The sequence below is a fragment of the Acanthopagrus latus genome, chromosome 13, assembly GCF_904848185.1.
Source record: "Acanthopagrus latus isolate v.2019 chromosome 13, fAcaLat1.1, whole genome shotgun sequence".
NCBI classification, from domain to species: Eukaryota; Metazoa; Chordata; class Actinopteri; order Spariformes; family Sparidae; genus Acanthopagrus; species Acanthopagrus latus.
Window position 1 is genome coordinate 9,641,852 of NC_051051.1, and position 11,182 is coordinate 9,653,033.

Sequence of the window (11,182 nt, forward strand, 5' to 3'; positions counted from 1 at the left end):
ACGTCAACGTAGAAAAATCTGATAGTCTCTGATGTACGATTGTAGCGCTGAGAACTGCCTTTTAAGGCCCTGATTGCGGAAGATTACTCACATTGGCCATTTTGTGACTTAACTGCGCCACATTTTACGGGGGCACGGCAGGGTGAAAGAGGGTAAACTCTGACAAATGTCGCTAGCTGGAGTTTTTGTTAAGACTTCCTCCTCAGAACAGAACAGGCCAAAGATCTGCATGTAAACACTGTCAGCTCAGACATACACACTCTCATTAGAGGGTCAGCGAGTGGGTAAGCACCTGGATAGACCCCTGTCTATCTGTGTGTGTGTATGTGTGTGTGTGTGTGTGTGTGTGTGTGTGTATGTTTGGAGTCATTAACCCTGTCAATACACACATACCGGACCACACAAAGAGCCAGAGCTCCTACAGCGTTATCACCAGAATCAGTGGCACTAAAACACACACATAAACACACACACACAAACACACACAAACACACACACACGCATGGCAGCAGTGGCTCAGTCTGTGGGGAACCGGCATGGATCAGTCAGTGCAGAGGCCGGACTGGCGGCTGGAGAGGAGCCAGTTCACCTGCTGGGTGAACCTGTGCGGCAGCTGTTTGCTTCATTCAGGCTTCCTTAAGTGCCGTATCGTAGGCAACTGGACGTGTCGCGGGTTCTCGAAAGACGTTTCACTCTCATCTGAGAAGCTTCGTCAGTTCTAACTAACTGCAGCAGAGGTCCTGTTTGTTTCAAATAACAACACAGTGAAAAAGAAATGCATTTATTGAATTAGGACTGGTAAAGAATGCTTTTGTTTTCTTTTATCAGTATTCAGTTACTGAAAAAGATGTATTAATGAATTCACCGTTTTTTGGGGGAGATTATATAACTCAACACTTCAAAACATATTTTACATTTCTTCGACAAACTGCAACAAATACGCAGCTCACATGGTGATGCATCAGTGGTAATAATCTTACAGTATATTATGTATATTGGTTTGTTTTTCTTCTGTGTTTATGACTTGAGAACTGGTGGAAAATGAAGTTTTGCCAGGGCAATCTTTCTAAAGCAAGTAGTACAAGAGGTGTAAATCTTTACTGGCCTCATGATTTGATTACGATTCAGTCTGTCAGCGATTCTCGATGCATCTTGATGAATCCAAATGTATGGCATCATCACAGCATGCAGCAACTTATTCACCATTTAAATCACCTTTTTATTTACAAGGAGCCTTGGTCTGCACTGCGATACACATCTACTGTGATCTGCAAAAATTGCCTTTTCATTTAGCAGCTCTCAGACGTCATTTTCTGAAACATCACAAACACGACTCTGCTGCACACACCTCAATTAGAGCTCGACAGCAAAGTCGACAGCGCCTCTTCAGTTCTTGGCTGATTAGCCGGGCTCTCTGCATGCTTTATGGTTGCAGACGTTAGCTTCAGGTGAAAGAAACTTAACGTGGTTCATAAATGGGAAGCAGATTTCACACACAGCGTGTGTCTAGTCCAGTTTGTGCTTCCTCGCAAGTTCATAAAATCAGAAATATGCACAGATGTCTTATTTTATAATACTGGATGTGTTTGATCTGGATGGGATGTGGTGATTTTTGCCTCAGCAATATTATAAAGCACGAGAGCAGCTTTGCAACACCATTTTGCTTTATCTTTATTGTCCAGCCGAGGCCAGAAAATCCATTTCTAATACAACATACTTTTGCATAAGTAAGATTTTGACACTGACATTTACATTTTTGTCATATTTATTTTACTTAAAGCAACATTATGTAACATTTTTACCTTAAAATAACAGCTTCAAAATCAATTTGAAGGTACCGTGTCTTGTAACAGGGTGAATGGTGTCTCTGTCTCCATCACTTGTCACTGCACCGTGTAACTCCAGCGAGAGGGTCACATCTCAGCGTTACATACATGTTTACTTCAACTTCAACAGGTATTCAATGCATAACATTGTTACGATGTAATGAGCTTTGTTTGTACTTACATTACATGTGACAAATTCTTACAGACCTGGGATTTGTATTTAAGAGTGTGCGGTGCCAATTTCTACATAATGTTGCTTATAGATGGAGCCCTTCTAGTGTCCCCTGGAGGCTGCACTGCTAACTACAGCCAGAAGATGATATCTTTTAATAGATCAAATAACATTTACCAAAACTTTCAGAGTTCTTGGAGTCTCACCCGTAGCAGATAGAGTAATGTAAGGAAGTTTCTCGAGGAAAATGGTGTTCTGATCTAATTTCTACCTCTGATGAGCACAAATGGAAATGGGACATTTCATGGCTCTTCTGATAATAGAACTGTGCAAAGAGAACATTTTGGCATGGCAGATGCAGCAGAGGAAATTTTAAAAGGGAAAATTATATTTACTTTAGTCTCAGCCTGAATTTCGCTTAGATTCCGCTTGCAGGCTCTCGGTGCAGAGCTTGATGGGATGTTAATGATGATGTCCAGAGCCCAAATTTAAAATACCTTATTGTCACTGCAGATGTGCAGTCTGCACAAAATAAATCTGTTCATGAGCTACAGTACTAGAGTGGAATGTGTTTTTTTAGAGATTACAGTTGTAGTTTCAATGTCTTGCGGACATTGCTCAAGGGAATAAACGGACATAACATGACAAAAATCCCAAATTCCTGTTTTATTTAAACTTCATGTTGTACAAAGATGCAGTGCAACCTATATAATGTGTGCTTTCCTCTCTCCACCCTCAGTTCCTCCTCCTCCTCCTCCTTCTCCTCCATCAATTATTGGTCGCAATCCTCCTGATCTTCATCGTGACAGACTTGATGGTGTGAGGGATCCCGTTCTGTCTCCAGGTGTCCCACAGGATGTGCATCCTCTGTCCGCGGCTCTGCTCCGCATCCTCAGGGGAGCCGTTGAGGTTCGCCAGGCCGCACTGGTTGAACCACCACCCCGTCTGGTTGTGCTGGGCGCTGCAGCTCTCCACCGTGCGGTTGTTGATGGAGCAGGAGGGATTGCAGCCGTCGTTGTCCACGTCCGAGGTGCTGAACGGAGCCGTGTCCTGGTTCTGCTCCTGCTCGTAGCCACGAAATGCATCACCTGGACGAACACGCACACACACGGAGACAGGCATTTTTCATTTCAATTTGCTCTGTGTGGAACGAACGTCTCGATTTGTTTCGTCTTACCTGCGCTGCCTGCGTATCTGCCCAGGTGTATACTGAAGAACTGGGTTTCACTGTCCAGGCGGAAATCGTCATATGACGCATAAGAGGTGACATCATCGGTGGAGACCAGAGCCATGTGAAGCTGGAACCGAGTGTCTTTCTGGTTCACTATATGAAACACTTTCTTCAGACCCAACCAGTGCTCTCCTACAGCCACAAACACACACACACAATCACATAAGTTACGTAGACCACCACAGACCTTTGGTCTCACACCGGACACGAATGGCTGGGTGGATGAGAGTCCAGTGCTTGGTTAATGGAACCCTCCATCCCAAGCCTCCACCCTATGCAGACTTAGTCAGCCTTCGTACCACATCACCTGAATTCCCAATTGACTCCGCTGCCACAGGAACCAACAGTAACCTCAGAGCGGAGCAAGCCACTGAACAAAAATGGCAAGTTACCCTATCCTGTAAACAAGCCACCAGTTGTTACCTTTTGTTTTGCAGAGAAAAATGTGGAAATGTAGAAAAACCACTTCCTCCCCCCCCTTCCCCCCAATGCCATTATTTTGCAGGGGCACCCTCGCTGCATCCTAAGCTTCAAAACCAGAGCCTTTTTCCCCCTATGGCAGAATGATACTGGTCGAAGTCGAGACCATCCTTCAGCGCTGTGGAGAATGGTCTGGCCACATGAGACCAGTTTCAACATGATAAATGCCCCTCGTTCCATAGAGGAATGGTTTTTTCCCCCGGTCTGGCATGGAAGACCTTGCCTGGGCTGCACGGAGATCTCTCCTCAGCACCATCTATCTGTAAGATGAACTGTCTGGAGACTGTGAGTCGATGTCAGCGATGGAACCTCGCTAACGCTCCTGCCGCTGAATGGAAACAAATCACCGCAGCCAGACGCCAAACTTTCATCTGAAGTCTTCTGAGGATATTTATGAGGTGTTCAACTACCACAAATGGGTGTGATACATTGGGCTGCGTGTGTGCCGATGTTCATCTTACAGTCATTCGGGGTGCAGTCAGCTGGCACACCTGGCATACATTAACCGTTGTTCCTAACACCTAAAGCTCCCCCCTTGTGACGGTTTTAAAGCTTGGAACAGGAAAACATGTCTGACGTCATACAACCTGCAAGGTGTCCAAAGCCATCGACATAATCAGCCCAGGGCCGTTTGAAGTCAGTCAGTCCATCGGTCCTCCGCTGGATCACCGTCCAACCACCCCCCATGTAGTCCATCTCACAGAAAACCTGTAGCACACGTCATGTTTTGATGGTAACGCGGACGTTCGAGTGACCGAGACTGCAGGCAGATGAAATTGTTGCCGTACCTCAAACGAAGAGTCTGTGTTCTCCGGGTGGATGATGTAAATACCACTGGGGATCTTGGGGACGACCGACACAAGATTATCCTTGATGTCGCTGCAGTCTCGTCCTAGTCAAAACAAGACACGCTCTCTTTCGTCATCGAGAAGAAAAATTACCTTCACCGGCACAGCCACTGTTTAGAGATCAGTAACGACAAAGGAATGACTCTACATATCTAGGCACATAATTTATCTTTACGCCTGCTCACAATGAGTTAAATAACAGTGTTTCACTAGCAGAGCAGGAACAAAGACAAGTAACACACTGGGAAATAAAAAGACAAATATTCAAACGTGTTTTCATTAATTTCATTTTACAGGACACAAAATGCAAAAAAAAAAAAATAGATTAAGGAAATTATATTAAAATCAATTAAAATTATTTTATGCAAAAATGAATATATGTTTAAAAATATATAAATTAAATGAAAATGCTTATAATTTTTCTTTTTTATTCATTTATATTTATCTTATTTATTTTCACAAATATGTATTGTGTGTGTTACCGTGGGATTGCACGGGCTTGATGGAGTACATCTCAGTGTTGCCTCTCTGAACCTCGGAGCTGAGCGTCTGCACTTTGGCCATCAGCTCCGTGACCTGGGAACATGACACTACTGTACATGCAGCCGGCCAATCAGACGCCCAGAAAAATTTGTTACTAGGGGAGCAACAGGAAGAACTCCACTTTTACCTGACTGCTGAGGATGTCCAGGGCTCTCTGCTGCTCCTCCATCACATCCCTCATCAGCTTCCGGGTGCTGCGTCCAAACGCCAACAGGGACTGCTGCAACTGACCTAAAGACACACACACACACACACACACACACACACACACACACACACACACACACACACACACACACTGAACAACAGATGCTGATGACAAAGGTAACAATCACGCCAGGAAAGAGGGGGAAGTGTTACCACAGATTGAATGCTTCTCATCCCGTAGCAGCTTGACGGTGATGTCACACGGGATGGAGCATGTGTCCCGACCTTTGACCCCTCCCAGAGGTTTCTGGCCTTTGACTGGAGCATCAGAGAAGTCCTCATTCACTATTTCTGATTGGTTAAAATCAGTGCTGCTTCCTGTGTCCTGAGAATCAAGATGAAACTGCACTGAGAGTTGAATCCACAGGTGTATGTCTGCACTTGTTGTGTAACTATCCTGTCTGACCTCCGGCACTTCACAGAGTGGGACACAAAGTCCTGACCAGCCTCTGTAGCTAAATAACACGGGAGGACACATGACAAAATCCAATCTCTTCTGGATCGACAAGGTTTTGGATCAACACAGCACAACTTCAATATCGTCTCTTCAAATCCTGCAAATATTTTGAGACCGGAGAAAGAAACCAATCCATTTACAGAAGGAAATAATGTAGTATTTACTGCGCTACACTCATCTGACATCTGTAATCATTACTTCATTTTTAAAAATATTTTTGTCCATTCTTTCTTGAAGCAATTTACTCAACAGACATCTGCAAAAACAATCAAAAAAAGGGGAATGATGCAGCTGTTTTGTATTTTTCCTTTCACGTGGAGAGGCTCCCTGACAACTATCCCACTCGCAACGTCATATTTCATATCCCCGTACGGAATCTGCTGATAGACGTCTGAGTGACATGACAGATGACTAGAGTTGTAAACGTTTACAACATGCACATCATACGTACTGCGGAGGAGAGCAGATGAGGCAAAAGCAACAGGAGGACAGTTGTTGTCCACATCATGTCAGAGTCGTCCTACGGTGGTTATTTCCTTCCAGTAGTGATGTGGGGGGGGGCTGAACTCCGTCCACCGCGTCACCAGCAGCCACGCGTTCATTGAAGCTTTATTTTTCCACAGAGTCTGCTGTTTCCCCCTCACACGTCCATCCTCGCCCTCCGGTCTGCTTCTGCTCCCTCGTCTCAGTTGTCACACTTTTTCTCCCCTGCTGCCTCTCTGACTGCCTCCACCTCCATCCGTCACTCCCACTTTTTCTTGTAATTTCCCATGACAACATCCCCCGAGAGAGGAGGGCGATATTGTAAAAGTGTCTCGGTGATATGAGTCTGGATATGTTTCTGACCGGCAGCTGAATGTGCTGATTCCGGGTTTGTGGTGAGGAGTGATTACCTCCCCCCTCAGAGTGCATATTACCAGGCATTGTTATTTTACTGGTTATATCCTGCCACTGCCATGAGAACCAGATGTGGAGAAGGTAAATGGGCAGCTTGTTTTAATGCAGGACTACTCTCTCCCTGCTGGGTGTCTGTGCGTGGGAGCAGCAGCTGAAGGCAGGGTGCAGACACAGCAGGGTGTCTCTGCTTCTTGCGCTCGTATTCCATCCCACTGTTACATCCCCTGACCACTGACTCATGCATCTGAAAGCAGCCTCCCCACAGGGTCAGACCAATTACTCCTGTTAACTGGCCAGTCAAGCGGTGAGCGGTGTAAAACGATAAAGGGCAACAGCACATTCCAGTCGGGGTCCAGCTGGAACCGGCCGGTCCTGTCACTTCCCTGGAAAACTTTGCTGCGAGAGCCAAAGATTCACTGTTGTTCTGTGCATTTATGGCCATGGTCAGTGGGAGGAATGTGGAAAACCTGGTGCCGCAGCTCGGGGCCCCCCACATCTGTCCTATGTTACATACTCTTGTAAAGCAGTCTATGCACGTGAATGACAGATTTTATCTGCCAGAGAACATGCAGGCAACACCGTGGTACCTCTTAATCAAATGCTCCACTATGTGTCGTAAAAAAAAGATACAATACTTTAAAAATATTGCCTGCCTGCATTTAAATGTCTAAAAATTAGACCTTTGTTGTCTATTTTATTGAACTGTGCCTTTAAATGTTTCCAACAATGTTCAAACCCGAAAAATCGTACATTTATTCAAGGTGACGGTGCATCTCAGAGTCAGAGAGCAGGTCAAAGAAGTCGTCGAACGTGACTAAAAATAGCGTGAACATTATGTCAATCTCAGATTTTCATCTGCACAGGTCGATGTTTAACAAGAAGGACCACGTCTCCCATGAACCCTTGCACAACTCACGTCTTTTTTTGTCATGACTGAGGGATGGCTGGAGACAGAAATCACACACTGTGCCTTTAGAACCCGTTTGATGGTTTGAAGGAATGGTTCGACGTGATGCTTGTTCACTTTCTTCTGAGAGCACGGATACCGCTCTCATGTCTGTGCACTAGATATGAAGCCAGTTCGGAAATAGTGAGCTTAGCTTAACATAACAGGCTAGTGAGGCTCCTTAGCGAACCAGATCTGCCAGCCAGCTCCTCTTAAAGGGACACTATGTAACGTTTTCTTTACGTATCGGCCTTATGTGAGCGGACGGTCATGTGAGGTATGAATTAGACCTTCCCCGTCTCTCTCTATGTTGCCTTTACAAGCCCATGGACATTAAAAGTTGTTTAATGCTGCTGGACTGTGGATTTCTTTTTGAAGGACTCGGGTTAGATTTTCCACAACAGTCCAAAGGATGCAAGTTTATGTGTGCTCTCCAGCGCCTCGTCTCAGCTAACATAGGCTCAAACACAACACAGACGCTCCACAGAGCCCCTTTCAGATCACTAATGATCACTTTTTTGTTTTGATGTAAAACCTAAAACCTTGGACAGTGCCGGGTTAGCTGTTCTCTGTTTCAAGTCTTCATGCTAAGCTAAGCTAATCAGCTGCTCGCCGTAGCTTCATAGTCATCGGAGTGGCATTGGGAGCAGATAAGCTTGTTTTCCGAAAGGTATAAGGCTGAACCAGAGCCTTGCTCTTTACAAGGGTAACGAAATCCACCTACCAGCAGCTTTAAAGCTCACTAATTACACACGTTGCATCTGGTTCGTTCCAGCACATAACTCCCCCCCCAAAAACACAGGTTGTTTTTACCTTTTGTGTAAGGAATACACATCGATGGGTTTCAACAAAGGTTGGCTTTCAGATTCATAATATGCTACGCACGATCATTCACCTGGAACAAATAACAATCCCAATGGAATAACTTGTGTACAGATTAAAATGTGAAGTGGATCGTTTGTAAAGATTTGAAAACACTTCTTTATATGTGCTGGCAAAAAGACTCGTGAATGTTATGTTGAAAGGAATGGTAGATGGCAATCAAGAAAGTAGCGAATTGATATTAATATTTATTTTGCCTTCTTTCTCTCCTGATGTTTATTTGTGATGTAGTGGGATGGAGTGAGTCCTCATCCGTTTGTCCATATATGTATTTACGTGGATGCTGTGATGATGTGGCCACTGTGTGCTGTGGGCTGTGTCTGCTGGTGCCATCACAGTACAGAATGAACAAGCAAAGAAATGGCCAGGCTGTGGCACAGAGTTAGAGCCAGTGTCTTGTTATTGGAAGGTTGCTGGTTCAGTTCCCCTGGTTAGCATGTCAAAGTGGCCTCAGGCAAGACGCTGAACCACAATCTTCCCCTGATGTGCTGGTCAGCACCTTGCATGGCAGCCACCCCATCAGTGTGTGTATGTATGTGTGAATAACTGTAAGTCACTTTGGAAAAAAGGGTCTGATAAATGCCCTGAATGTAAATGTGTGTTAATTATTGGGCTTCAGGGGTGGAAAAAAAACCTCCTGGCTGTAGATTTATACTTCACAGACCGTCTTACTTTAAGAAAATGTGTGTGTTTCCAAAATGGCAAACTATTCCTTTAATAATCAAACACTAAAGCACAACATTAGTTATGTTTATTTTTGTTTTTTGGTCTTTCCTCCATCAGTGTATTTTTGTATTGTACTCTTCAGTGCCCTCTTAATTTAATACTTAATACCGCTTGGTCATTCACTTTGTTTGCAGTGTGAATAGGCTCCTGATGAGTTGCCTGTGCCTCGCTGATTTAAAAAAGTGTGGAGGTGATTTCATTTTGAAAAGCATCAGAACAAATCCTCCAAGTGAAAGTAAAATAAAACAAAATATGCTACAGGTGTGAAGGTGTGACAGTGCCACCTACTGCACTTAAATTTGTATTACATTGCAGATACGTTTGTGTTGAATTTGACTTCTCAACACACAGAAATGTTGAATAATTTGGATATTGCCACAGTCTGGACTCCTCACACATCTTGCAGTGCCACAAGTAACACAAGCAACACTGTTTCTGATCAAGAGTTCTATTTAATAATCTATTTTCCTCTTAGACTTCAGCTAACTAAACATGAAAACTGTTCAAGTACTCACACACACAAATGCTGTACATTGTGTACTTATCATAAGAAAGTCTGAAAAACAAAGATCTTAATACACTATAAAATGACCTGTGGCTTTAGGTGTTAATGTAGACTTCCTCTGATGTAATTATTTGTTGTTGGATCATATGGTAATAATAGAATATGTGCTGTGTGAACATCACAGATGTGCCGTTTGAGGCAATAACAAGTGTGAGGTGATAAAACGTGAAACTTTCGGAGCTGCGCCGTCCCTCTCAACTCTCAGACCGATGCTTTAGAAAGTGGGAAGGGCTGCTGGAAATCTCTGCTGCCCTTTTCTTCACCCTCAAGCTTATGCAATTCCGTCATGGATGCAGACAGGAAGCGGTCCCAGAGCTGCATCAGTCACACTCCGGCGAATGTATGCAGACACCAGAGGAAGTGGAGGAGTACAGATCTGTGCGAGTCTGATCCAGGGACAATTCAAATACACCAACACAAACAAAATAACAAACAAACGTTTTAACTAATAATACTGAAAAAAACAAAACATTTTGGCACAAAGAAGAAATAAGTGTGTTTTGTAATGTGTTGAACATGACAACATGACAAACCATCATCACAGAATAAACGTCAAATAAGATTATTGGTGCATCTATCGTTGATGTTTTATCGCGTACACATGAGCACACAGATGTTATTCGCAAATAAACAAACAAATTAATGAATTAATCAGTAAGCTGCTGTGAGGCTAAATGCTCTTTTAGTATGTAAGATCCCTTATGACTGATGCATGGTGGGTGGAGTGACACTTGGAATTCAGGCAATTAGAGGAAAAGTTTACCCAGAAATTTAAATTCAGTCATCATTGACTCTCCCTCACTTCCAGATGAGGAGCACTGCTAACACTTTTAGCTTTGCAGCTCCAGTGAAGATTTTCGGCTGTAGAAGGGTGTGATTAACATCTTTTCTCATCTATTTGGGATCTCTGGGCTTCCAGAGACTAAGATAGCACTGTACATGCTGTTTGGAGCCATTTAATGTTCATTTCTTTACAAAAGAAAACTTAACAAAGTCCCCATCTGATTCTGTTGTTTACGAGAAATCTGTGACACTGTTTTGCTATGAAGCTCCAGAAATGTCTTGTGGACCACCAATAATGACTGAATTTTCTTTCTTTCTTTTTTTTTTTATTACTCCTTTAAGTTTTGACCCTCCAGTGAAAAAAAATGGGCACTTGAAAATCACTCTGTTATTTATAAACCTGTATTGATGTAAATTGTCTTTATCCGTCAAAACTGTCATTTGTATGGTTGAATCAAACAGCCATGGATTATAAAGACTGACACAGGGACAGGCTCGTTCAACATCAACACATTTCTTCTTGGGCTCAATGTGTTGGCCAGCTGAGCTCCGGCTCGTCTTTGCGCGTGTCTTCCACCAGAGGGCGCGACACTGCGGCTGCGCCTGCACGGACAAACAG

At 43.8% G+C, this 11,182-nt stretch overlaps 1 protein-coding gene across 1 annotated transcript; it reads right to left on the bottom strand.

Moving 5' to 3' along the window:
- Positions 1-1,659: 1,659 nt before the first annotated feature.
- On the bottom strand, positions 1,660-6,488 carry angptl5 (angiopoietin-like 5). Its single transcript, XM_037118491.1, has 8 exons — positions 6,216-6,488; positions 5,461-5,632; positions 5,228-5,331; positions 5,040-5,133; positions 4,498-4,601; positions 4,297-4,417; positions 3,176-3,361; positions 1,660-3,086 (listed from the first exon to the last, which is right to left on the bottom strand). The coding sequence occupies exons 1-8, from the start codon at positions 6,270-6,272 to the stop codon at positions 2,767-2,769; spliced, it is 1,158 nt and encodes a 385-aa protein (XP_036974386.1). The 5' UTR covers positions 6,273-6,488; the 3' UTR covers positions 1,660-2,766.
- Between the last annotated feature and the right edge of the window lie 4,694 nt (positions 6,489-11,182).

Bases quoted from the DNA above. Each gene is read 5' to 3' on its own strand.
- angptl5 (XM_037118491.1), bottom strand. From the start codon at position 6,272: ATGATGTGGACAACAACTGTCCTCCTGTTGCTTTTGCCTCATCTGCTC. The intron at 5,633-6,215 runs GTACGTATGATG...CTTGATTCTCAG, and splicing joins CTCATCTGCTCTCCTCCGCA to GACACAGGAAGCAGCACTGA. The intron at 5,332-5,460 runs GTAACACTTCCC...GTGTGTCTTTAG, and splicing joins TGAGAAGCATTCAATCTGTG to GTCAGTTGCAGCAGTCCCTG.